Consider the following 26,823-nt stretch of genomic DNA (forward strand, 5'->3'; position numbering starts at 1 on the left):
CTGTCTCTATGTCTCTCTCTGTCTGTCTGGCGAGCGCACGCGCCCTATGGCGAAAACTTCTCAAAAAAAAAAAAAAAGAAAAAGAAAAGACACCAGGTCCAGGACTCAAACTATGGTCAGCTATCTGGAAGTCTAACAGTCTTAATTGCTCTGCTATCTGCTGCCTTCTGCCTGATGTGTTTTTTAAGACATCAGGGTTGGGATTTGAACTGCAGTCAGCATTATGGGATCCAGCTCTTTCAACCACTGAGCTATAAAGCCAGCCCAATTTTTATTTTAATATCTTGGTTCTCAGTGTATGCATTGAGATAGTATGATACAAGAAGATTAGTAGTAGTACATGCACGTTTAGAGTAATGTTTGAAAGATCTTTTTTTTTTTGGAGAGGTTTTTGCTATAGGGTATGTGCGCTTGCCAGAAAGAGACAGAAAGTGAGAAATCACCCCTTGGGGGGATGGCCACACTGCAATCCCTTATCCTCCATTCTCCTCTTGGGATCTTGGGCACACACACACACACGCCCGGCGTGAGTTTAAGCTACCGGGTCCAGGACTTGAATCACAGTCAACTACATGAGAGTCCAGCGACATAGCCATTACGCTAACTGCTGGTCCCTAAAAGATCCTTTTTTATGTACTTAGAATGGATTTATTTTTTCTGAAAGTTGGATGGACATTAATAGATTTTTCCTTCTGTTTCTTCCAGTGGATGTTTTTCTCCTCTTATTTTCCCCTAGACTACTCAGTAGTTGATTTTCTGTGAGAGTTCAGCTAATCCATTAATACTGGGACATGTTAGAAGGAGAGGGGAACAAGGCTAGCCTAGGAGCGTCTTGCTCCAATATAATGGGCATATAATTGGGAACATTTTATGCCAGTATGTACCTCCTAAGAAGTGGGGCCTAAAGTTAGAGAGTACTGCTTTGATTTGCTTCTGATATGGTGATTCTTACTGGTGGGAACCCAAGTAAACTTTTTCTTCAACCTGCTGTTTTAGAAAATACTTCGGAAAAAAAAAACACCTTTTTTAAAAATTTGCCAGAGGGTACCTGTACTCTAGGAGAGAGGGGAGGAGAGAGGTAAAGTGAGAAAGCACCCCTCCCCCCATAGGTAATGGTCATGCTGCTGTCCCTTCTCTGTCCTTCTCTTGGGATATTGAGCATGTACATGCATGAGCCTGGCATGTTCCTCAAGCTGCCAGGTCTGGAATTTGAACCATGTAGCCAGCCCTGTGGGATCCAGTTGCCTTAACCACCACCTCACTGGCTGATCTTGAAAACTTTTTTTTCAATAAATCGAATTTTTTTGTTTATCATGAAATTTAGCCAAGTCCATTGGTAAAAAGTACTAAATTGAATGATAAAATAAAGGTATATATGAAATAAATCATCTGCATTTTAGATTGTTTTTAATTTTTAATTTTTTTTTGGAGAGGTTTTTGTTATAGGGCATGTGTGCTCGCCAGAAAGAGACAGAGAGACAGAAAGTGAGAAATCACCCCCCCTCCCCCAGGGGAGATGGCCACGCTACATCCCTTCACCTCCATTCTCTCGAGATCTTGGGCATGCATGCACACGCGCCCAGCGTCAATTTAAGCCACCGGGTCCGGGACTCAAACTGTGGCTGACTACATGGGAGTCCAGCGACATAGCCATTATGCCAACTGTTGGTCCCTGTTTTTAAATTTTAAACCATGTATTTGTCTTTTCCTTCTGTTTTGTGAATTCTCAAAAAAATCCAGATGGACTTATATTTTATTTTTATTTATTACCAATTTTACGGGGCACATGAGAGAGAGCAGAGAGCAGATGCACCAGCATGTGTGCACTTACCAGAACAGCCTGGTCAAACCACATCCTTTTTCCTCCAATTCTCTATCCCATCAGGATTCTAGGAAAGCATGCCCAGGGTATTTTTCAAGCTGTTGGGGTGGGACTCAAACACTGGTCAGCTATGTGAGAAGATCTGAGTTCCTCCATAAAGTGCTTGACTGCTGAGCTATGCAGCCAATCTCTTTTTAAGAGAGACTTTTTTCTTATGGCGCATGTACACTCACTGGAGAGGGGGGAAGAGAGAGAGAGACAGAGACAGAGACAGATGGACAGAGACAGAAAGTGAAAAATCAACCCCCAGGAAGAATGGCCATGCTACAATCCCTTCTCCATTCTCTTCATGGGATTTTGGGCACATGTGCACACTCGACTGGTGTGAGTTTTCAAGCCACTGGGTCTGGAACTCAAACCATGACTGACCATGTGACAGTCCAGCGACGTAACCATTAGGCCATCTGCTGGTCCCAGCCTCTTACATTTTTATTTGGTAAGCGCTTAGATTCTATACTTTGTACATTTACAGCACTGATGACTTATTAAACATTGTACTTCATTTGCCAAAAAGAATAAGTGAATGCACATCTAAAAGTGTAGAGGAGGGCCCATTCTGTGTCCCAGCAGTGATGTGCCCTAAGGCAAAAACCTCTCTCTCAAAAAAAAAAAAAAAAAAAATAGAATAAGCCCGCATCAGGTCCAGCCTGGTGGTATAGTCAGTAGGATACTGAACTTCAGTGCTGGAAGCCACAGGCTAACCCTATTTGGATACATGGCCTAATTGGCCTGAAATACACTGGACACTATCATGATGGAAAAAATAAAAAAAGAGTAGTTTTTGTGACCTTGGACTTAGAAAATATTTTTCTTGTCAGGCAGATTTAAAGTTTGTTACTTCTAGGGGCCAGCAGATGGCATGGTGGTTAAGGTGCTGGACTCCCACATGGGAGTCCCAGATCTGGCAACCTGAAAATCATGCTGGGTGTGTGTGCGCACCCAAAATCCCAGGGGTAGAATGAAGGAGAAGGGATTGAAGCATCCTTCTTGGGAGTGATTTCTCCCTTCCCCTCTCACTGTCTCTGACAAGTGCACGTACCTCATGGCATCAACCTTAAAAAACAAAGTTTATTACTTTTTTTTAAATAACAAATTATTGTTTATTTAATTGTTTGTTATTATTATTTTTTAATTTGACCAGAGAAAGAAAGGGAAAGGGAGAAAGTAAGCTGTCAGGTCCAGGACTAGAACTGTGGTTGGCCATTAGAGAATCAATGTCTTTAAGCACCATGCCACCTGCCAGCCGTAAAGTTTATTATTTCTAAGACTGGCTAATAGCATGGTGTTTTTGATGGCTGGATCCCACATGGCTGACCACATGCTTCGAAGTCCTGGACCCAGTGACTAGAAAAACATGGCTAGGTGCATTTTCATGCATGCCCATAATCCTGAAAGGAGAAGAGAAGAGAAGGAACTGTGGTATAGCCATCCCCTCTGGGGGAAAAGAGAAGGGACTGTGGTATAGCCATCCCCTATGGGGGAAAGGGGAATGCTTTCTCACTTTCCCATTCTTTTTTCTCTGTCTTGCTCCAGCAAGTGCATGCACTGTAGCAAATTAAAAAGAAAAACCAAAATTTATTACTTCTGATACCGTAAATTCTTTTATTTGGACTGGTGGGAAGTTTTTTTTTGAGGAGATACTAGGCAAATTCATTACTTTTTCTCATTGTCAGCTTAGTACATTTCTGTGCTGAAAAGTCTAGGTCTATTAATGGTTGGAATATAATGAGCAGACCAACCTAGTAATTAAAAGCTGTCCTGTTCTAGGACCCCTTGCATAAGCACTGAAAGTCTCATAAATTTGTTACTGCTTTTCCTAAAAAATGAACTTATGGTATCTCCTCATAATCAGTTTATGTTTTTGGCTCCATCTGGCCAGATAATTTCATGGTTTTGCATTGCCACGCAGGTTATGCACTATCTGGGCCAGTATATAATGGTGAAGCAGCTTTACGATCAGCATGAGCAGCATATGGTATATTGCGGGGGAGATCTTCTGGGAGAACTGCTAGGACGTCAGAGCTTCTCGGTGAAAGATCCAAGGTAAAAAGTGTCGGCTTATCTGACTTGGGTACTTAAACCTAGTCACTAAGTGTCATAGGTTATTAATGTTTGTTTATTCCTTTAGTCAACACCTACGTTAGGTCCTATGTTTATGGGGCACTGAGAATACAGGTGTGAGCAACCCAGTCTGTGATCTTCTGGAACTTAGAGTATTGAGGTCATAGATGTGCTTCCCTACCTTAGTCAAATTATTGCACCAATGCTTGATTAAGTAATGCTGTGATGAGTGGTAGAGAAAAGAGGTCTGTGAAGCAGGAAGTGGGAACGATTTAGAGTTAGAGTTCAAGGAGAAGTTCCTTAAGGAAATGAGATTTGAGCTCAGAGTTGAAGAATAGAGGGTTGATTAGTGGAGTTTAGGTGACAGAGAGCTTTAGGCAGATTAAACACCACGTGTAAATGCCTAGGTAGCAGAGGGCTTGATGTGGCTAGGTCAGAGTTTTGTGAAGTAATTATTAGAGGAGGAGGAGTTGATGAGAGTTGTATAGAATTGTTGGGTAGTTTAGCTGGTGATGAACCTAGTAAGAATCACAGCAACCCTCTGACCTGGTGCATGATCTATCTAGCTACTTGAGGTATACAGTTATCAGCTGATAAAGTGAAAGCTGGTTAATAACTGCGAAGCCAGTATTTGTCCTTTTTCTGTATGATGTGTTAAGTGCTGCTTCCCAGCTCATCTTGTCTTACAGTGGTAAGACTCTCTTCCCTTCCCCCCATTAGAATATAAAACTTAGCTCCTGGAAGGAAGGAATAGTTCCAGGGGAAATCTTCCCACTTGAGTTATGGTTAGCAAATGAAATAAAATATAAATTAACTAAACTTTTTAATAACGGTAACACATAGGTTTAAACATTAGCATCTTAACATTCAAATAATATCTAAAATCTATTCTGGAGAAAAGATTCTTCCTCTCTATACCTTACAGAGAAAGTTGGGAGAAACTTATCAGAAATAGATTTAATATTTAATGGGAAACCACTGATATCTTCAGAGTGGCAATTGAGTCCATTTTCTTTTGTTTCTTTAACAGCCCTCTCTATGATATGCTAAGAAAGAATCTTGTCACCTTAGCCACTGCTACGACAGGTATGTCAATTCATATTTCTTCAGTCTGTATCACAGCTTTGAGTTTAAGGGGGCAAATGGTGAAAAAGCAAGGAAGATTGAAATGGAAATGGAATGCTGTCTTTGGCATGACTGGGAAGGATATATACTACCTGTTGTACAGAATGTTATTGTGTTATTTATTTAGCTTTCATAGTGAAAAAATTCAGACATACTAAGCAGAGAAAGATGCCTGCCTCCTAGATGTAGTAACTGTTAATTTCTTTTAGTGCTGGCTTCATCTGTATATGCTTTTAAAAAAAATCTGTCAGATAAGAATCTTTTCCTTCAAACATAACTATAATATTATACCCAACAAAATTAATAATAAATGAATTTAATAATTTTGTAATCCGATCTAATTGTCAGTTTACATATCATTTTTCCTAATTATCTAAAAAGTACTTTTTGGTTTTGGCTGGTTCAAATTGGGACCCAAAGTTCACATGTTGTATTTGGTTTTATACACACACACACACCATGTGTCCTTATAAAACTTAATTCTCCTTTAGTTTTTATGTCATTTATTTGTTGAAGTGGGTCATGTGTTTTGTAGACTTTCCCACCTTGTAATGTGGGCAGATTGTGTCCTGGTGATACTATTTATTGTGTTCCTTTATCTCCCCTAATTTTAGTAAACTAGTAGTGAATACATTGAAATTTCAATTTCTGACTGAGAAAACTTATAGATGGTGCTTTGTACTTCTGTTTCATCACATCAGAGTCATGTAAGGTCAGCATGTATTAAGAGTCTGTGGGCTCAGGTGCTGTCAGTCCAATCCATTAGTTATAAAGATCCACCAAGAACCTTTTTTCCTCATGGGTTTAGCTTTCTGTTATCTGACTGCCAGTTTCTGTACCTCTTTGCCTCATTACTCCAGACCTTTTAAATACTGTCCTTTGAGTTTAATTTATTAGGTGCTTTGGGTTCTGAGGCTATCAAAGTGGCGGTGTGTGAGATAGGTACATAAACTGGAATAGCTGATATGTAACCTCATCTCTCTCATTTTTAAATAATGAAACTTTATTTCTCTCCATTCTCCATGAAGCACTTTTGTGAGCTGCAAATCAAATTTTAGGTGGCACTGTCCTTTGAAGAAAGCCCAAATTTTGTAATTGTTTTAGATCAGCTATGTTTTATTAGCTAACTGAAATAAATATGTTTAGCCATTTGCCCACTTCACCCGCTTCATGTAGCTATGTTTCTGTTTGAAAGGGAAGGCATTGCAAATGACATGGTAGCTTTATTGGAATCCAGTCACTTGTGAAATGCTGTGCTTTGCTGGGGTTGTCACTAATGGCTTGGCTTGAAATACATTTTTTTAAAAAAATATAGTTTCTTCCCTTTTTTTCCCCTAAAGCTTATCTATTTCTTCCATAAAAGAGAGACAAAGAGAACCCCGAACAGAATCTCCAAACCACAGTCCACCAGGTGTAGCTCACAGGCACACGTGTATGAGTGGCATACTCGAGGGACATGACTCCAGAGTCCAATCCATGTGAGCCTACGTACCACCACCTGGCTTCTGTTAATTTTTTTCATGAGAGGAGAGAAATGGCAGGCAGGCACCTCACAGGATCTTGTCACACACCGCAGTCCTCTCCCCATCCTTCCAGCCAGCCAGGATCATGGGCATGCCTGTGGGTGCACCCAGCACATTCAAGCCAACCTAGGATTCAAATCCCAGGCTCTCCCATATAGCTCCAGTGTCACGCAATAGTGTCCTGCTGCCTACACCATGTGACTGGGCCTCATGGAGTATTTTTGTAGTGGCTGATCTACTTTTTCAGTAAAATTTGTCTTCTGATTGGCCTATTCTCTGAATATCCAGAAGTAGGTATAATTCTCACATTTTTTTCTTATTTGCTTTCTTGTATTTTATTTGCAGAATTTAACACGTCATTTATTATAAAGACTATTTCTGTGACAGTCGATCTTCATGACCACACTGTGAGATGTAGAAACCAAAGTAGTAGTTGTTTTTTTAATAGAATGAATGACTTGCCTGAGAATAAGACCTGAGATTTCAGACTGGTCAGTCTTTTTTACCGTTGTGCCACACGTCAGTATTTCCTTAACCCTCTCTTGTAACAGAATCTCCTCCACTCAATTTTTAAACACTTTTTCCCTCTATACAGTACATCTTTAAGGCATTTTTATTCTTTATAACTTTTTCTCTAAGTTTTATTTGATTTTATTTATAAGAGCGCTCTTTTCTATGCACATAGGGTAGAGAAAGGGGGAGAGAGGAGGGGGAAGGATGGGAGGGAGAAAAATCTCCTTGACAGGGTCTCATCCTATCATGTTTCCCTTTCCTGGCCCTCCAACTCGGCAGAATCTAGAGCATGCATGCAGACACCCTCTGGCATGTTTCGGGTCAGCTGGGCTAGGGATCCCAACCTGTGATGGGCCATGTGGCTTCCAACACTGCATTTAGTATGTCCCTGACTATGCCACCAGGCTAGACACAATTTTTTTTTTTTTTAAAGCTTATTTCTTGGGTTGACCTTGTAGCCTCCTGGTTAAGAGAGCGAGATCCCACAAGACAGACTGGTTTGAGTCTCAGCCCCAGTGACTTTAAAAAACCCACTGGGCATGTGTGCGTATGTTGCCCCAAAATGCTGACAGGATGGAGAAACGGAGAAGGGATAGCCGTATCATCATGCCCTATCATGGGAATGCTTTCTCCCTTCTCTTTGTCTCTCTCACACACCATTTGGCAATTAAAAAAAAAAATTCTAGGGACCAGCAGTTAGCGTAATGGCTATGTCGCTGGACTCCCATGTAGTCAACTGCGGTTCATGTTCTGGACCTGGTGGCTTAAGCTCACGCCGGGCGCGTGTGCGTGCATGCCCAAGATCCCAGGAGGAGAATGGAGGAGAAGGGATTGCGGCGTGGCCATCCCCCCTGGGGGGTGATTTCTCGCTTTCTATTTCTCTGTCTCTCTCTTTCTGGTGAGCGCACGTGCCCTACAGTGAAAACCTCTCCCCTCTAAAAAAAATTTTATCATGAAAGTGAGGGATTAAGAGAGAGGGAGAAGCATTCTTAACAAGATTTCACACTACAGTCTCCGTCCAGTTTTTCCAGCCAGCCAGGATCATGGGTGCATGTGCCTGGGTGTGAAGGCTTACTAGGGAACTGAACCATGCTCTTCCATATGGATCTGGCATTACTTGAGTAATGTATTGCTGCTGTGCTGCTGAGCTAGCCTTATTTTTATTCAGTATCTTGTCATTTTGGAAAAAATTCAGACTTACAAGAAAATTGATAAAGTATCATATGGAGTTCCCATAAATTCTACCCCTATTTTCCAACAGTTAGCATCTCATATAACCATAATACAGTTATTAAACCCAAGTAATTTTGTTGCTCTTTGACTTGTCTTGGTGTTTGTGTTTGTGGTTGGCCATACTTACTCATTTTCATAAATTGGGTTGCTTGTACTTTATTGGAAAAGAAAAAAGAAAAGTGCATTTCCTATTTTATATTTTATACCTTTGCAGATAGGTTAAACCTTTTATTACAGTAATTGAAGAAAATACCATCAAAGTAAAGGCAGTTCTTCCTAAATTATTTTTCCAATTTTCCCTATAATAATAAAATTAAGTAGGACAAAATTTGCATTTAAAATTTTTTTTATTTTTTATTTTTTTGTTTGCTATAGGGTATGTGCTCTTGTGTGCGTGCATGCACGCACGAGAGAGAAAGGGAGAGAGAAAGAGAGAGAGAGTAGAAATCATCCCTCATTTGGTAGTTTTCTCAGATAATTTATTTTTGTTTCTATTAGTTTTAACCTAAGGTAGTAAAACTTTAGAAATATCAGTGACAAAGTTGGCTTACGCCTTTCACAGGATTCGAAGTTCAAGGTCAGTCTAGGCAACTTAACAAGACCCTGTCTCTTTAAAAAAAAAATTACAGTAATAGAATTGTTTAATTAAAGAATCACTTCACATACTTTCTGTGTTAATCAGTTTTGCTTCAAAGACTACTGTGGTCACAAAATATTGTCTCTTGCTCTTTTCACTGTCTCCTTTCACTACAAACATGCTTCTAGAAATAATTTTCTTTGTAGTAAATTTCAAAAATGTTTGCTTTGTACATACATTTTTGTATATAACATTATATAACATTGTCAGACCAGTTGTAGAATCTGTATTTTTTCTCAGGCAATCTTTATTGGATAAGGGTGATATTTTTCCCTAAATAAATGTCTTATCTCTGGACCTGATGAACCTACAAATAAATCTAGAATAGATTTATTTGAGTCCATCTCAGTTACACACAGCCTTATATTGTAACTAGTCTTAGCTTGTTAAATTCTCTGCAACTTCTTTTTCTATGGCCAAATTTTTATCTTGAGTTCTGCTTTAAAAATTTCTAAGTCCTTGGGATATATTTCTTTCTAGACTTATGTAATTTCTACAGATTTCTCTCTGCTAGCTTGTTATTTTCTTTGCTTCTTGTTATTGGGCTTGAGAAAAATTTTATCTGCTTCTTCTTACTCCTTCTTAGGAAATGTTTATAGTAACTGGGGAAAATGATGAAGAAAATCTAATCTACATGGAAGTGTAATGGGAATTTAAACATCACTGACACTTAGAATGTAGATTTACATGAAGAAACTATTGTTTTATAAAGCAAGTGGGGAAAATTCCAGATTTTCAGATCTCCTATCCCTGGTAACTTGAAAATAAAAATTAAAGTAAAAAAGTAAAAACTTTGTTTTTAATAAAAACACTCTCCGTTATTCCCTGCCTAAAACTATTTTTTAATACAAAATTTGAAAGCTTGGTGTGGAAGAATTATTTCTCCAATTTTTTACTCCCCCACCCTCCTGGATCATATAGTGGTAATTTACTTTGAATATGGTCTGTCTTGGTCTTTGTTATTTTTAGCAGTTTTGATTTTTTTCCCTTCTTGCAAATTAGAACCTTGTTCAGCCAACAGGGAGAAGTAGATCTCTAGTGACCACATCTGGCTTGAGTGTTGTTTGCTGAGGTCCTTTCTGTGTGGAAAGAATGGTTATTACCAGGGAAGGTTTTCCTTTTGTTTTACTTGCTATCCAGATGCTGCTCAGACTCTCGCTCTCGCACAGGATCACAGTTTGGATATTCCAAGTCAAGACCAACTGAAGGTAAAATCACCACACGGTGACTTCTTTTGTTGTACAGAGTGGCCCCTTCTCTGTACCTGTGGATCTTGGACTTCCAAGACCTTTCTCTGAATGTGGTAAGAATTTAATAAGAAAGGCTCTTGGGAGTTCACAGTCCAGGGACAGAGTGAACCTTCTCTGTTCTGCCCATAACAGAGTTCCAGTCTCTGAATTTTTCTTTGGGATGTAGCACTTCTGATCTTCAGTTCTTCCAGTTGCATTTTCTTTGGGTTTGTGTGTGCCTTTGTGTGTGTTTGAGAGAGAGAGTGTGTGTATATACACAGGTATTTGAGAAAACTGACTTGTCAGATTTTAACAGGCTTGTTGCAGTAAGTTCACATCAGGCTATTTCCTAAGGCTTCTTCCAACCCAAGGAAACATAATCATCTTGGTATATGGTGAGAGCTTCACATGTTTTCTGCATTATGCTTAATTTTGTAGTAGGCTAGAGGCTTTATACAAATAGCCTGTTTTGTTTTTATTTTTAACTGTAGATTTTGGCTTTTTTGCACAGGTGTTTTGGGATTTTAGTTCTGCTCACAATAGGTTGAGGAAAGATGTCGCCTTTATTTGATGACTGTTGTGACCACCAAAGTTTCCCTTGTGTGTAACCCATTGTGTCGCACACTAACTGGTGAGCCAGAATGGAACTGCTACATCCCCTGGTCATAATCATTTCTCCTACATTGATAGAAATCTTTCCCTTTTTTCAGCGAAATGGAGAGGAAAGTTCCAATTCCAGAAAAAGAACTGAAGAAGGTGATAATCCTGTACTATCTACCTCACAGCATAAATGTATAAGTTCTAAAGGTGAGTTTTGGATTAAGGCTGTACAGACTTTTCTTTCTCCTTCCTTCCCTCCCTCCCTCCCTCCCTCTACCCTTCTCACCTTTGCTTTTGTTGATGATTTGCTGTGTTTGCATGTAAAGCAGAAAGGTTATATGTCGTATGTCTCATTCTTCTCTGAGAAACTTTTTTTGACCTATTCACAATTGTTAACTTTTATTTTATTTTATTTTATTTTGTAGGTTTTTGCCTTAGGGTGCTTGGCTTACCAGAGAGACAGTGAGAAGAACATGATAAATCAGCCCCCTCCCCAGGGGAATGGCCATACCACAGTCCCTTCTTATTTTCTTCCTGGGACTTTGGGCACTTGTGCACATGTTCCTGGTATGATTCTCAAGCCACTGGGTTTGGGACTTGAACGTGGTAGGCCGTGTGGGAGTTCAGTGCCTTAACTGCCATGCCATCTGCTGGCTCTGTCTCCCTCCCTCCCCCATAATTGCCAGAGGGTATATGCACTTGACAAAGAGACAGAGGGAGGGAGAGCAAGTACCCACCAATGGGATGTGGTCATGCCACAGTCCGTTCTTCTCTATTTCTCCATCCCATTGGGATTTGGGGCATGTACACATATATGTCTGGGTTGTTTCTCAAGCTATCAGGACTGGAATTTGAACCAGTCGGCTCTGTGGGATCTAGCTTTTTTAACCACTGGGCTATGGGGCCAGCCCACCCTTGTTAACTTTGAAGAAGATAGTGTTGTTCTTTTAGCAACCTGTAGTGGCTGGAATAGTATAAGACCCTTCTAGTAGCTAGACTACTAATAGGGTATAGCTGCCTACCTAAGAGTTTGCCACTGGTGAATTGCCTGTGTGCAGGAATACAGCTGACCTGGCCTTTTTAATCTTGGTACCACTGTATATATTTGAATTTGCTTCAGATATAGACTGATTTTCAAAGATTTTGGAGTTTGTAGAGATGAAAAAATATACATAGTATCGCATAGCCTAGAATGATATATATGTTGTCTTGTAGTTCCTTTGCCCTTAGATAGGAGTTGTCAGATCTTTGTCATTTTTTCAGACATGGTACAGGCTAAATGAGTTTGCTGATAATTTAGAAGTTTTCCCCAAACCTCACTTGGAAAAATATTTTCTTTTTTTTTCTTTTTTTCTTTTTTTTTTGAGAGGTTTTCACTATAGAACATGTGCGCTCGCCAGACAGAGAGAGACATAGAGACAGAAAGTGAGAAATCCCCCCCAGGGGGGATGGTCATGCCGCAATCCCTTCTCCTCCATTCTTGGGCACGCACGCACATGCGCCCGGTGTGAGTTTTAAGCCACCGGGTCTGGGACGCGAACCGCGGTCGACCACATGGGAGTCCAGCGACATAGCCATTACGCTAACTGCTGGTTCCCTGGAAAAATATTTTCTAAAATCATGTTGGTTATTTCCTCCCTCCCCTCAAAGATATATAAAATAATTAATTCCCCCAAATTATTTATGTCTTCCAATGTAAATACCCAGTTCATACTTGGACCTGTGGCAAGTTAGACAACTATGTTTCAGACAGTTGCTGCTGAAGTTGTTTTAAATGTTTACATTAAATTTGGATAAGTTTATCATGTTGGGTTGTTTATTTCAAATAGCATTTGAATGTAATTGATATTTGAGCTTCCTAGCTACCTCAGAATTACTTCAGTATACATATAGAAAATGTATAATTTTGTTTCTTTGGATGTATGTCCTTATTTTCTACCCAAAAGACTGTTTGAAATATACAAACAGCTAACTCAAGTGACTATGCAGTTTGTGATGGAAATTTGGGGAAATAGTTTAGTGTCTTTAGGATGTTATTATAGGGAGAAAGGACAACATTTTTTATTTGTAGAAAGAATGATCTTTTTCCCTTCATAATAAATAAGTTGGAACTTGAGTAGATGAGGATTCTTTTTTTTTTTTTAAAGTTTTCTATAAGGTGCATGCACACACCAGAGAGAGTGAGAGGAAAAGTAAGAAATCACTCCCAGGGGGATTGGCCACAGTCTGTTATCCTCCTCTCGGAATTTTGGGCATGTTCACAATCTCATGTTAAATAATTTTTCTTTTTTTTTCCAAAATAATTACTTAATTTTATTATTACTATTCAATTTTTGCTGTAGGGCATGTGCACTCACCAGAGAGAGAGAAAGAAAGAGAAAGAAAGCCATCAGGTCCAGCACTCAAATCACAGTCAGCCATGTGGGAGTCCAGTGCCTTAACTACCATGCCACCTGCTGGACCCACGTGGCATGATTTTCACCAGGTTCGCCATTCAGACCACTCAGTTGGCTATATGGAATCCAGCCACCTCAGTCTCCAGGCTACCTGCTGGTCCAAGGATAACTTTTAATATGGAACATCTGAGGAACTTGGTAACTAACCACAGATATGCCTTTTAATATGTAAGACTGGTATAATTTGTACTAGATGGGGTAACCTTATGCTCTGCCGGAGACCTCCTTATTGCAGAAATTGTGTCAATCATACGGACCTCAGCACATGTCAGCACCCATTGTTGCCATTGGCAGAGGTCCAGCCCTACTACACAATTAAAGATGTTCTCGGAGTGGTCATTCTGCTAGCCTTTTTACTAAGCCTAGTCTTATTTGCTCTAGACTTCCTTGGAGACCCTGACAATTACACACCAGCCAATTCCCTCGAGACCCACTACATATTAAACTAGAATGATACTTTTTATTTGCCTATGCAGTCCTATGAGCCATTCCAAATAAATTAGGAGTATTAGACCTAGTGATATCCATCCTAATCTTAGTCATTGTCCCCTTACATCATACCTCTAAACAACACAGCATAATATTTTGACCAATTAGCCAATGTCTATTTTGAATTCTAGTAGTAGCAGACTTATTCACACTAACATGATTCGGTGGTCAACCAGTAGAACTTCCATTCATCATTATTGAACAAGTAGCATAAAGTGGGAAAAGAATGGAGTATACGAAAAGGGACTGGAGGATGGGAGAGAAAAAAAGGAGTTTCCTATGATAGTAAAGAACTTATGTTAGTAACTGCTTCAAATGTTTGCATGTTTTACATGGTCTTTTTACTTGAAATACATGGTGCTTTAATATTTGTGTTATTTCTAGATACATTTGGTCATAGGGCACATTTGTTCACCAGAGAGAAACAGAGAGGAAAAGTGAAAAATCACCCCTGAGGGGGGATGGCCGTGCTGCAGACCCTTCTCCTTTTGGGATTTTGGGCACACACACACATGCGTTCACCGTGATTTTTCAAGCCACTGTGTCCAGTACTTGAACTGTGACTGGCCATGTGGGAATATATTTCCTTAACCACTACACTACCTGCTGGCCCCTGTTTCTAGATACTTAACTCCACAAGAACTCATTGCGCCCTAGAAAGGGTATATGTGTTCATTTGCACATTGTAGACAGTGTTTTACAGTGGTTATTATGTACCAAAACATATGAATTACTGAGAAATGTTCCAAAATTTGTGGTACCAGTGAGACAACCTGTTGTCTATTTTGGTCTATACTGACTTGCTTTGACCACTATGGTATGCCATGCAGTCCAGCAGATCAGGTGTTAGCAGGTACTATATACTAGAGGAAGTCATTCTTTTAAAGAATTGTTTACTTAATTTATTCATTCCTGTATTTATTTATTTACTATTAATTTGACCGGCAAGGTGGGGGATGGGTGAGAAAGCAAACTACCAGGTCCAGGACGTGATCAGCCATGTGGGAATCAAGTGCCTTAACAACCATGCCATCTGCCAGCCCCAGGAAGTCATTCCTTTTTTTTTTTTTTTTTTTTTTTTTTTTTTTTTTTAAGAGGTTTTTTGCTATAGGGCGCGTGTGCTCACCAGAAACACGGAGAGAGACAGAAAGTGAGAAATCACCCCTCGGGGGATGGCCATGCCGCAATCCCTTCTCCTCCATTTTCCCCCCGGGATCTTGGGTACACATGCACACACATGCGCCCAGCATGAGTTTAAGCCACCAAGTCCAGGATTCGAACTGTGGTCGACTACATGGGAGTCCAGCAACATAACTATTACACCAACTGCTGGTCCCTCAGGAAGTCATTCTTTAGATGTTACAGAGGTAGGGATGTTTAAAAATGCCAGCCATGGGGCCAGCAGGTATCATGGTGGTTAAGGTATTGGAATTCTACATGGCTGACTTTGATTTGAGTCCTGGACCTGGCGGCTTGCTTTCTTACTCACTCTGTCTCTGTCTGATGTGTGCACATACCCTATAGCAAATTAATAATAATAATAAAAAATCATTTTAAAAAATGAAAAATTCCAGTGAATGACCAATTAGGGTTTAAATTCCTTCATGTATGATCATGTACTTCTAGTATCGTTACTTGCTTATGAAGCCTAAACGGGAGGAGGTTTGGACTCAGCCACTAAGACAGATACTTGATTTCTGGTTCTTACTGAGAATAAGAATTTTTTTCCCCTACTGTACAAAGAGTTTATAAGTATTCTAAAGAGTGTCTTGGGTTCTTGAGTGTTGGGTACATAGTTATCTTTTTCATTTAACTTCTGTAGACGAAGACTTAATAGAAAATTTAACTCAAGATGAGGCATCTGGGCTGGACCTTGAGTTTGAGCAATGGGATGTAGCTGGCCTGCCTTGGTGGTTTTTAGGAAACTTGAGAAACAATTATACACCTAGAAGTAATGGCTCTACTGATTTACAGACAAATCAGGTAAATTTCTTTGAAGGGAAAGTTGTTTTCCTTTTGAAAGAGTAATATTCTTGGCTATTCTTGATCACACATTGCATTCTCTGTATTCCTATTTAATATCATGACTTAAAATACCACCTGTATACACGTGATCCTAAATCTGTATCTGTCCTTGGCCTTTCTCCTCAGTGCCTGACTTTCATACGTAACTGCCCACTTAACACTTCCACTTAAAGATCTGATAGTTAACATGTTCAAAACTGAACTCTTGATTTTTTTTTTCTCATTAACCCAATACTCCTTCCCCAGCTTTTCCTTTTTTGTAAACCTATTATCTACCCAATTATTCCAGCCAAATATCAAGCATATATTGGTTTTCTTTCTCTGTCATAGGCCATACTCAGGTTATCACCTCATTATCCAAAACATATCCAAAATTTAGCCACTTTTTAGTGTTGTTATCATTCTGTAATTCAAGTCATTATCATTTGTCATACAAATATTATAGCACCCTCATACCATAGCTGGTCTACCTATTTGTATTTTTTTTTAAAGATACATAGATAGATTTGTTTGTTTATTAACAGTTTTTTAAATGTGCAATAGGGCAGTGTGCGCTCACCAGAGGGGGGGGGAGGGAAAGTGAGAAAGTAAGCCACCAGGTCTGAGACTTGAGTCACATTCAGCTATGTGGGAGTCCAGCACCTTAACCACTATGCCACCTCCTGGACCCTTGTTCCTATTCTTGTTCATTTAATAGTTCAGTTTTCTTGAAGAATACATTTTTAAATGAATAAGTTTTATCACCGCCATTTTTATAATTCTCCAGTGGCCTCAAAAAGCTAGTAGAATAAACCCTAGACTCCTTACCATAGCTATAGTGGGTTCGTCCCCTCCTACCTCACCCCCTAGCATTCTTTTTTGTTCATTGCATGCATTCCAGACCCACAGGCTTCTTTCTGACCTTGCAGCCCCAGCTTCCCTTCTCAAATCTTAAGACTTATTCTTTTTTTTTACTGGAACAGTCTTTCCTTCCTTTCATTTTCTTCTCATGTTTCTTCTCACTTCCCCTCTGTCTGTCTCTCTCATATTTCAAATGTAATTTCTTCAGAGAGATTATCCCTGGTCACCAAGGCTGTTATGTTGCACCGTTTCAGTGGGATCCATTCACTTTTTGTGCAGTTATAGGTGGTGACCATGCAAAACGCACCGCTCCTTAAATGCATCCCTTGGACCTCCTTCCAAGCCCCTTGCTTCTTTATATTATTTTATATTTTCCATTGCACTTCTCACTTTGTAAGAATATTATTTATTTATTTGTTGCCAGAAAATGCGCTTACTTGCCAGAGAGACAAAGATGGAGAAAGCACCTCCTAGTGGGGCATGGACATGCTGCAATCCCTTCTCTATTTCTCCATCTTTCTGGGACCCTGGGTGGGCACACAAATGTGCCTGGTATGTTTTCTGCTGCTGGGGCCAGAATTTGAACAGCAGTCAATCATGTGGTATCTGACTCCTTAACCACTAGCTGTGGAGCCAACCCTATTGTATTTTATGTATGTACTTCTCTTTACCCCCACTGAAATATAAGGCCAGGGCTTTATTATTCTCCACTCTCCATTGATTATAACAATATCTGGTACATACTGGCTTTCATTGAGTATTTGCTGAATAAATGAATGGGCATACAACAGTGGTGGAATATTATATTGTCTCATGAGTATTATAGAAAAGCATATCATAATATATCTAGATGAATGTGAAAGTTCTATTAATATATATTTAAAGTTGTTTAAGAATTCAGAAAGTATCAGGCAAAAGATTTGGGCTACCATTGATATTTCTCATACTTCTTCATTGAGCATTATTTACCATTAGAGGAAAGACTATGTTAGAACCAGTAGAATGTTTTCTAGCTTCACATTGCCACCTGCAAAAAGGAATATAGGAATGGATTCCTTGTAGTTGAGCAACTGTCAGCACTTTTAAGCATGGACATGCTGTTTCTCAGGTGCTGTTTCTCAGGTGCTGTACCTGCCCAGGCACCCTTATATCTCTCCATTAACTTATCCATAAGAGTTGCCAAGAAAGTATATGTAGAATGAATACCTGTCTGTTGGAGAAAGGCCAGATGTTCTTCGGAGATGTAGTGTGAAGCCACGAGTTTTGGGGTCATTTGTGTTGCTTCAATATCTCTGTTAAGCCTCTGATTACAGAAACTCATATGTTTGTGTGTTTTTTTTTGTTAGGATATAGGTACTGCCATTGTTTCAGACACTACAGATGACTTGTGGTTTTTGAACGAGTCAGTATCAGAGCAGTTAGGTGTTGGAATAAAAGTTGAAGCTGCCGATACTGAACAGACAAGTGAAGAAGTAGGAAAAGTGAGTGACAAAAAGGTATGTTACGAGAAATTAAAATTTCATGCTGATTATATCATCAAAGTATAATTTGTTCAGGTCTCTGTATCTTCGTGTAACAGATCACTCACATGATCTCCCTTTTTTTACTTCTTTTGTATTTTTCCATATCCAGTTTTAAGATTCACGTGTTAGCCAAGCTGCTTTAAAAATAAGATAGGGTTTCATAGTAAAGTTCTTATTTTGTTAGACACAATGAGCAACTCTTTTTTTTTTTTCCTGCCTCCTGTTGCTCATTTTTCCTTCTAGTTTTTTCTTTGCTAGGAAGGCAAAGTTCTAAATAGTTCCAAATGGCCTATAGGAGAAAAATTCTGTCTTGAAAAATCTCGATAGCTTCCATTACCCTCTTACACCTAAATAGAAAGATAGATGATTTCTTTCTACCTGCTTGAGAGTTAAAATAGAAAAAAGGGGAGTTAGTTCTCCGAGTATATTGATTTAAGTACACCAAGGTAGAGGGTCATACAGGCAACGTACTCAATCTCAGAAGAAACTGGGTAGCAAATCCAGTACCCTGGCACATGTAAGATTCTCAGAAAACGTCTATTGAGTAAATATAGCAAGAAACAAGGTCCGAATTGGGTCATCCTTATTGATTGATTGATTAGATATTTACAGGAACGTGGGTTCCTGAAAGATGCCCTGATATGGAGGCAGGTCAGTGCTTGGGTTCTCTTAGACTGGTTATATGGGGTAGCTTTAGAAGGAATGCAGGGTGGTTAGAATGAAGATAAAAGTGACATCTGGAACTGGAAATTTTTGTTTTTAATTAGCAGAAGGCTCTTGCGCTCACCAGAGTGGGGGTTGGAGCAGCACCTCTAGTGGGGTGTAGTCACACTGCAGTCCTTTTCCCCTCTATTTCTCTAGCCTGTTGTAACATATTTAGTCTTTTTTTTTTTTTTGGAGAGGTTTTCGCTATAGGGCGCATGCGCTCGCAAGACAGACAGAGACATAGAGACAGAAAGTGAGAAATCACCCCCCAGGGGGGATGGTCACACCGCAGTCCCTTCTCCATTCTCCTCTCGGGATCTTGGGCACACACGCACACGTGCCCGGCGTGAGTTTTAAGCCACTGGGTCCAGGACGCGAACCGTGGTCGACTATGTGGGAGTCCAGCGACATAGCCATTACTCTAACTGCTGGTTCTATATTTAGTCATTTTTAGCTTTTCTACTCTGACATGTATTTTCTTAAAATCATAAATTCCAGCACTTCTCCCTTATGAGTGCAGAAGGTATTTGCTAGCCTTCTGGGTGTTTTTCAAACCTTGTACTACTGAGTTGTTACTTAGGTGTGTGTGGAATCATTGGTGTCCCATTTAAGCTCCCTCCTTTTTAAATGTTACAGTGATGGAGGCAGAATGTGAGTTTTGAACTGAAGCTCTTCTTTTGCTTTCAGGCAATAGTCTCATCTAAAATAGGTAAATCTTACTAATGAGTTGTTTTTGCTTTCACAGATGATAGAAGTGTGCAAAAATGATGACCTTGAGGACTCAAAGTCCTTAAGTGATGATACTGATGTAGAAATTACCTCTGAGGTATGAATCTCTGGTAAAAGCTGTTTTGCACTGGCCACATCTTCAGATGATACAATTCCAGCAGTATACCTGTGTTGAAAAGTGCCATCCGCCCCCCCCCAATTTCTACTTCTAGTTGCTAAGAAATACTGATTTTTTCTTTCTTTCTTTTTTTAAGGTTTTTGCCATGGGGTGTTTTTGCTTACCAGAGTGAGAGTGAGAGGGAAAGTAAGAAATCATCCCCACCAGGGAGATGGCTACACCACAATTCTTTCTCTTCCTGGGATTTAGAGCATGTGGGGCATGCATGCATATGTTTGAGTCTCAAAATGTTGGGTCCAGGACTTGAACCGTGGTTGAGCTCTTGGGTCCAGTGCTTTAACCACCACGACACCTGCTAGCCCATCTTTTTTTTTTTAATTTAATTTTTGCAGTCGGTCATTTGGCATCCCACTGCCTCATCCTCCGTGCTACCTGCTGGACCAAGATACTGATTTCTTTACATCTCGTTAGAAGTTTTTATTAGAATTAGAAATAGGAAGTGGATAATTTGATCTAATATATACCTTGTAAAAAGGTTGCTAAAATGGCTTGATGTTCCTTTTTCCATGCTATCAAAATTCTTTGGATATGTTACATTGGAGATAGAGAGATATTAAAAATAGTCCTTTACTACTTTCCCCCCTGCTAACCCTTCTCTGTAATGCCAAATTCTATAGGCTATCTAGAATTCTGCTGATGATAAAAGTAATATTGTCAGGCCCAGCCTCTGTGCAGCAAGAAGTACATGCTGACATTAATCAAGTCCCTGGCCAAGTCAGCCTGAAAACATGCCAAGTACTTGTGCCCAGGATCCTGATAGCCTGGAAGACTGGAGAAGGGGGCATCGCAGCATGACTGAGTCCTATGAAGGGTCCTTCCCCTCTCTCTCTCCTTCCCTTTTTCTTCTCTCTCTCTCTCTCTTTTCTCCCTTTCCCCACACTACCCCACACTGCTGTCTCTCCCTCTTCTTTCCTCCTCTCTTGTTAGTGTGTATGCTCCATCTTGGAAAAAATATTTTAATGTTGTCAATGCTTTTTAAAAAAGAAATGAAGGGAACCCGGTTTCATTTTCACAAAGATTAATATTAATGGAGGGTTATTTAAAAATATTTGGTGTTAAGCTCTTAGGTAATAGGTATGGATTTTTTTTTTTTTGGAGAGATTTTCACTGTAGGGCACGTGCGCTCGCCAGACAGACAGAGAGAGACAGAAAGCGAGAAATCACCCCCCAGGGGGGATGGTCACGCCACAATCCCTTCTCTTCCATTCTCCTCTCGGGATCTTGGGCACGCACACACACGCGCCCGGTGGGAGTTTTAAGCCACCGGGTCCGGGACACGAACCGCGGTCGACTACGTGGGAGTCCAGCGCCATAGCCATTACGCTAACTGCTGGTTCCCAAGGTAATAGGTATGGATTTGATACCAGTTAATAACTCAGGTCTTAACTTTTGTATTTTTTATTTTTTTGAGAGGTTTTTGCTATAGGGCGTGTGCGCTCGCCAGAAAGACAGAGAGACAGAAAGTAAGAAATCACCCCCCCCAGGGGTATGGCCATGCCGCAATCCCTTCTCCGTTCTCCTCTTGGGATCTTGGGCACGCACACACATGTGCCCGGCATGAGTTTAAGCCACCGGGTCTGGGACTTGAAACGTGGTTGACTACATGGGAGTCCAGTGACATAGCCATTATGCCAACTGCTGGTCCCAATAACTCAGGTCTTAAGCCAGATGAATGAAAGATCATCAGAAGTACATGGAAAGTGCATCTTATGGAAAAACTGTGTAGATTTCAATTTAAAATATTTTTTCTTTATTCATGATAAAGTATATGTGCTTGTGCATGTACGTGAAAAAGAGAGAGACAGACAAGCACCCTCCACTGGTCTGGTCACTGCAAACCCCCTTCCTCTAGGCCTCTAGCTCAGGGTCCTAGGTGCTCCTGGATATGTCCACATGTTTTAGGCTGACCAGGCTAACTGGCAAGGAATTTGAACCTTGGTCCACTTGTAGGATCTGGCTTCTCTTTTTTTTTTGGAGAGGTTTTCACTATAGGGTGCGTGCGCTCGCCAGACAGACAGAGAGAGACATAGAGACAGAAAGCGAGAAATCACCCCCCATGGGGGATGGTCACGCCGCAATCCCTTCTCCTCCATTCTCTTCTCGGGATCTTGGGCACGCACGCACACGCGCCCAGTGTGAGTTTTAAGCCACCGGGTCCGGGACGCAAACTGCAGTCGACTACGTGGGAGTCCAGCGACATAGCCATTATACTAACTGCTGGTTCCCAGATCTGGCTTCTCTTGAGCAATACATTACCACTGTGCCATCTGTATGGCCCTCAGTGGTTTTTTTGTTTTTGTTTTTTTGTTTTTTGGGTTTTTTTTTTTTTTTGTCATCAAAATGAACTTGTATTTTAATTTCATTTTTTATGAACTTTTTTTTAAAAGATTTTTACTGTAGGGTGTGTGCACTCACCAGAGAGACAGACAGTGAGAAATCACCTCCTGGGGGGATAGCCATGCTGCAATCCCTTCTCCTTCTCCATTATTCTTTTGGGATTTTGGGCATGCATGCACACACACCCAGCATGAGTTTCAAGCTGCTGAGTCCAGGACTCAAACTGTGAGTTGGCCATGTGGGAGTCCAGCAACATAACCATTACACCACCTGCTGGTCCCTCATGAACTTATTTTAAGTTTTTTCTTTTTATTTTATTTTCCTATTTTTCTTTTAGTATTTCCCACAGCTATCTCATTGGTGGGGGAAGGTGCTGAGGGAAGGACATGAAGGGGTTTTACGTTTTACTGTTAGGTAGAGAAACATTTTTAGGCTATCTCTGGTGTTTAGCCTTTCCCCCCACCTGCTGTATTCCCACTGCGCCACTGTTGACTATCCTGGCAACTCTGCAAATTATGTGTCTGCATAGCCAAATAATAGAGTGGAGGCTACTGGTGTAGTCTGTACTACAAATAGCAGAGAGAAATATTTCCATCTTAGTCAGACTTCTGTAGCTATTTGGGCTCAGGACTCCTATTAAGCAAATAGCTTGTATTTCATCAAATCAGAGATGCCACTGAATTTAATAAGCCCTGTTATTTTATGTACTACTAAAGAGAAGCAAGGCCAATTGAGCTGTGGCATGCCATCAGTTACAGATTCCACTCTCTGTGAAGTTCTTCCCAGTGTTTTTGTATAGCATTTTGTTGAGAGTGAAGTGTCTTAGCCCAGCAAAAGGTGTTTGAGGCTTTCTGGAAAACATCCTAGTTTAACAAATGTCCCTGCCTCTCAGTCCAGACAGTTGAGTTACGACTTCTAAACTTGAAGTGCTTGGCCTTCATCCTAAAAGCAGTCAGGTCAGCCGGTGTCAGATCATTGATCCTGTCAAAGCCAGGGAATTATCCACATTGAGGACTCTTGCCTTGTTCCAGGTAGTTACCTTTGAATTAAGCAAGGCCTTTAAAATTCATCGAGTTCTAGTGTTTTCTCATTTGAATATGAGTAAGTGAAGAAAAAAATTACTTGGCATTCAAGGACGAGAACATTCATTCTTCAGAGGGTATGATATAGACACGCAGCTACTGATGATCCTGAGAGCAGTGAGGGGACAGGAGTAGACATAATGGCTCACATTCAGTTTTAGCTTCCTTTTGCCAAACATCATAACATTATTAATAGGGGAGAATGACAATCTCTCAGTTCTTTAACCCGTTGCCTGATAAATGAGTAAGTTGTGCCAAGAAAAATGGTCTAAAAGAAGGCAGTAAGGGAAGCAAATTATGTGATTTCACCCAGGCTGGAAGAAAGCTAAAGTAGTTAACTTTCTTAAAGATAGCTGTGTCAAATTTTGGCTTGAAAGTGGCAGTTGTGGTACCATTGCCAGGGTAAGATTTTCAGACTTTCTTCACTTAACTGGCTGTAGGACTGTTCAGATCCTAGGCTGGACTGCTCATGTACAGTGTTTGAACTAGTGAGATGTTGAGAATTTACCCTACTCTCCCTTTTTCTCAGTGTCATGTTCACCACTGAATGAATATTAATTGACTGTGCCTGTTTTTTTAGGATGAATGGAAGTGTACTGAATGCAAGAAATTTAACTCTCCAAGCAAGAAGTACTGTTTCCGTTGCTGGGCCCTGAGGAAGGATTGGTATTCAGATTGTTCTAAGTTAACCCATTCTCTCTCCACATCTGATATCACTGCCATACCAGAAAAGAAGGAAAATGAAGGAATTGATGTCCCTGATTGCCGAAGAACCATTTCGGCACCCGTTGTTAGACCCAAGCATGTATACAAAAAGGAAGAAGGCTCCAAACTTTTCAGTCCCTGCAACTCAGTGGAATTCTTGGATTTGGCTCACAGTTCTGAAAGCCAGGAGACCATCTCAAGCATGGGAGAACAACCAGATAATCTTTCTGAACAGAGAGCAGAGACAGAACACATAGAGGATTGCCAGAATCTCTTAAAGCCATGTAGCTTATGTAAGAAAAGACCGCGAGATGGAAACATTATTCATGGGCGGACAGGCCATCTTGTCGCTTGTTTTCACTGTGCTAGGAGACTAAAGAAGGCTGGAGCTTCGTGTCCTATTTGCAAAAAAGAGATTCAATTTGTTATTAAGGTTTTTATAGCATAACTGAAGCAGTGAATTGTAGCAAAGGACCAAGAGGGCTGAAATACTAGCATCAAGTATTTCTACCCAGTGTAACACATTTCATCTGTTACATATGTCTGTGCTCTGGTATGTTTCCTTTCCAAACTTAAGGAATTTGAGAATGAGTTCTTTAGAATGAGATGATTAAATTGGGGACATGGAAAATCACATATACCAACCACTTCATAGTCCCTGGAAAGATGACCTGGTAAGTAACAACTGCCAGTGCAGACACAGAAATGCAGTCAGATTGCTGGGGCAGCTGGATCCCACATAACCAGCTGTGCAGATCGAGTGCCAGAGCCAGTGGCTTAAGGGGCACATGGTGCATGCGTGTGCGTGCCCAAAATCCCAGGAGGAGAATGGAGGAGACGGGGGGAGTTTCTCACCTCCCTCCCCTTTTCTGTCCAGTGAGCACACTTACCTTACAGCAAAGTTAAAGATAGATTAAAAAAAAAATGCATTTACTTTATTAAATCAATCTCTCTCTCTCTCTCTCTTTCTTTCTCTCTCTCTCTCTAGTTTGCCAGAGGGTACATATGTAAGCTGGAGAGAGGGCGAGAGAGCACCCCACCATTGGAGGACAGTCATTCCCCAGTTTCTTCTCCTCCATCTCTGCTCCTTTCAGAGTTTTGAGCAAGCGTGCACACATGCCTGGCCTGTTTTTTTCAGGCTGCGTGGGTCTGGAACTTGAACCACACTGTTGGCCATGTGGGATCCAGCCACCTTCACTACCACACCATGGACTGGGCCCCAGATTAACTTTTTCCTTAGTTAATTTTATTCTTATTCTGTTAAGGAATGTTCTATTGAAAAACAGTGGTAATAATGAAAAGGTATAAGTAATCTGACCAGTCAAATTATGATGTGGAGTCAACATGCATAGTTTAGAGAAACCAAAAGAAAAAGTTGAGAAACAAGATGTTTCTTTTATGTATACCTAGTACAGTGGTTATCAAATAGTTTTCCTAATATACCCCTGAAGGAATTTTGAAAAAGTGTATATATAATCTCATATTTTAAAAATTGAGGCACAATTAACATATAATAAGTTATAATAAGTTGTTTCTTCCAAGCAGTTCTAGAAATCTGAGTAACCACTCAAAACAAACTATAGGGTATTTTTGTCTTCCCAGAATACTTCCTTGTGTCCCTTTTCAGGCACTCTATCAACTATATTCCATGCCTCTTGTCCTAGATTAGTTTTCCTTTTGCACATCTCTAATTTGACATCTAAAGTTTAAAAATGTAAATACTTACAAAGGATATACTATTCAATATATTGTGTATTATATAATGTGCTTTAAAGATAACTTTATCAAAGCCTTGAAACTAGATCTAACTGATTAAATTTATATAAAAAAGTTCTGTCAGCAGCTGGCAGATGGCGTGGTGGACTCCCCACATGACTGACTGGTTTGACCTAGTGGCTTGCTCTCTCACTTTCCCTCTGTGTCTCTGGTCACATTTTAATAAATAATTAATTCTTAAAAAAAATCTTATTATATAAACTGGCAAAGCCTATTCATTTCCCTTTTTAAATTAATCAGCGAAGGGGCCAGCAGGTGGCATGGTGGTTAAGGTGCTAGACTCGCATATGGCTGAACTTGGTTTAAGTCCTGGACTTGGTGGCTTGAAAATCAGCCAGGTACATGTGTCCAAGATCCCAGGAGGAGAAGGAATTGTGGCATGGCCACCCCCACTTGGGGGTGATTTCTCATTTTCCTTTTCTCTCTTTCTGGTGAGAGCACACACCCTATGACAACAACTCCCCCCAAAAAGCCAAGTCAGATTTAACTTTCAGTAAGAAAATATATGATAGTGTATTTATTTGAACTAAAACTAAGTTTTGATTTATTTATTTGAATTGTAACTCATGTATGTCTGGCACAGACTTCTTAATTATCTGTTCTAAAATAAATCGACAAGGCTCAGAATAATTTTAAAAAATATTTATTTATTGAATTCCATTTGTTATTATCATTTTTTGATTCAATCAGAGAGAGATAGAAAGGGAAAGCCAGAAAGCAAGCTGCAGGTCCATGCCACCTGTTGACCCACGGCTTGGAACTTCTAACCAAAGCTTTCTTTGCTTTTATTTTAGTCTTCATTGTTTCATGGGAGTACCAGACTGTTTCAGTCCCTTTGTTGCCACCAGAACTGTTCACACCCTAGGCAGTGCCCTATAGTACAGTTTTGCGCAGTGAGAGGCAGGGAACATCGAAGTTCCCTCCGTATCCATTGGGCCAAGACCCCCATTGCATGCCTAAAGCCTCAGATAGAACTGAGCCATCATGTATACTATGTTTTTTCCTTTAGATACATACACACCTATGTTAAAGTATATAAATCAGGCAGAGTAAGAAATGAATAACAACTAATGAAATAGGACAGTTACACCATAGTAATTACATGAATGTGGTCCTTCTCAAAATACCTTTTTGTAGTGTACCATGAGTAACTGAAACCGTGGACAGCAAAGCTT

General features: G+C 40.2%; 1 protein-coding gene across 11 annotated transcripts in view; it reads left to right on the forward strand.

Annotated features, from left to right (window-relative positions):
- The window catches only part of MDM4 (MDM4 regulator of p53), a 48,841-nt gene extending 24,125 nt beyond the window's left edge, over positions 1 to 24,716 (forward strand). For 4 of the 11 annotated variants that reach the window (XM_006159218.3, XM_006159219.3, XM_014591911.2 and 1 more), the window contains 8 exons: positions 3,792 to 3,925; positions 4,974 to 5,029; positions 10,115 to 10,182; positions 10,914 to 11,010; positions 15,571 to 15,731; positions 17,960 to 18,109; positions 19,587 to 19,667; positions 23,748 to 24,716. In XM_006159218.3, the coding sequence (XP_006159280.1) occupies positions 3,792 to 3,925; positions 4,974 to 5,029; positions 10,115 to 10,182; positions 10,914 to 11,010; positions 15,571 to 15,731; positions 17,960 to 18,109; positions 19,587 to 19,667; positions 23,748 to 24,320 (1,320 nt within the window). In that variant the 3' untranslated portion in view covers positions 24,321 to 24,716. Of the gene's footprint in view, positions 1 to 3,791; positions 3,926 to 4,973; positions 5,030 to 10,114; positions 10,183 to 10,913; positions 11,011 to 15,570; positions 15,732 to 17,959; positions 18,110 to 19,586; positions 19,668 to 23,747 lie in introns of those variants that run through there. The other 7 variants (XM_014591912.2, XR_003551193.1, XR_001371199.2 and 4 more) reach the window with 7 other exon arrangements.
- Positions 24,717 to 26,823: the final 2,107 nt, after the last annotated feature.

Source organism: Tupaia chinensis, unplaced genomic scaffold, assembly GCF_000334495.1.
Source record: "Tupaia chinensis unplaced genomic scaffold, TupChi_1.0 Scaffold000627_1, whole genome shotgun sequence".
NCBI classification, from domain to species: Eukaryota; Metazoa; Chordata; class Mammalia; order Scandentia; family Tupaiidae; genus Tupaia; species Tupaia belangeri.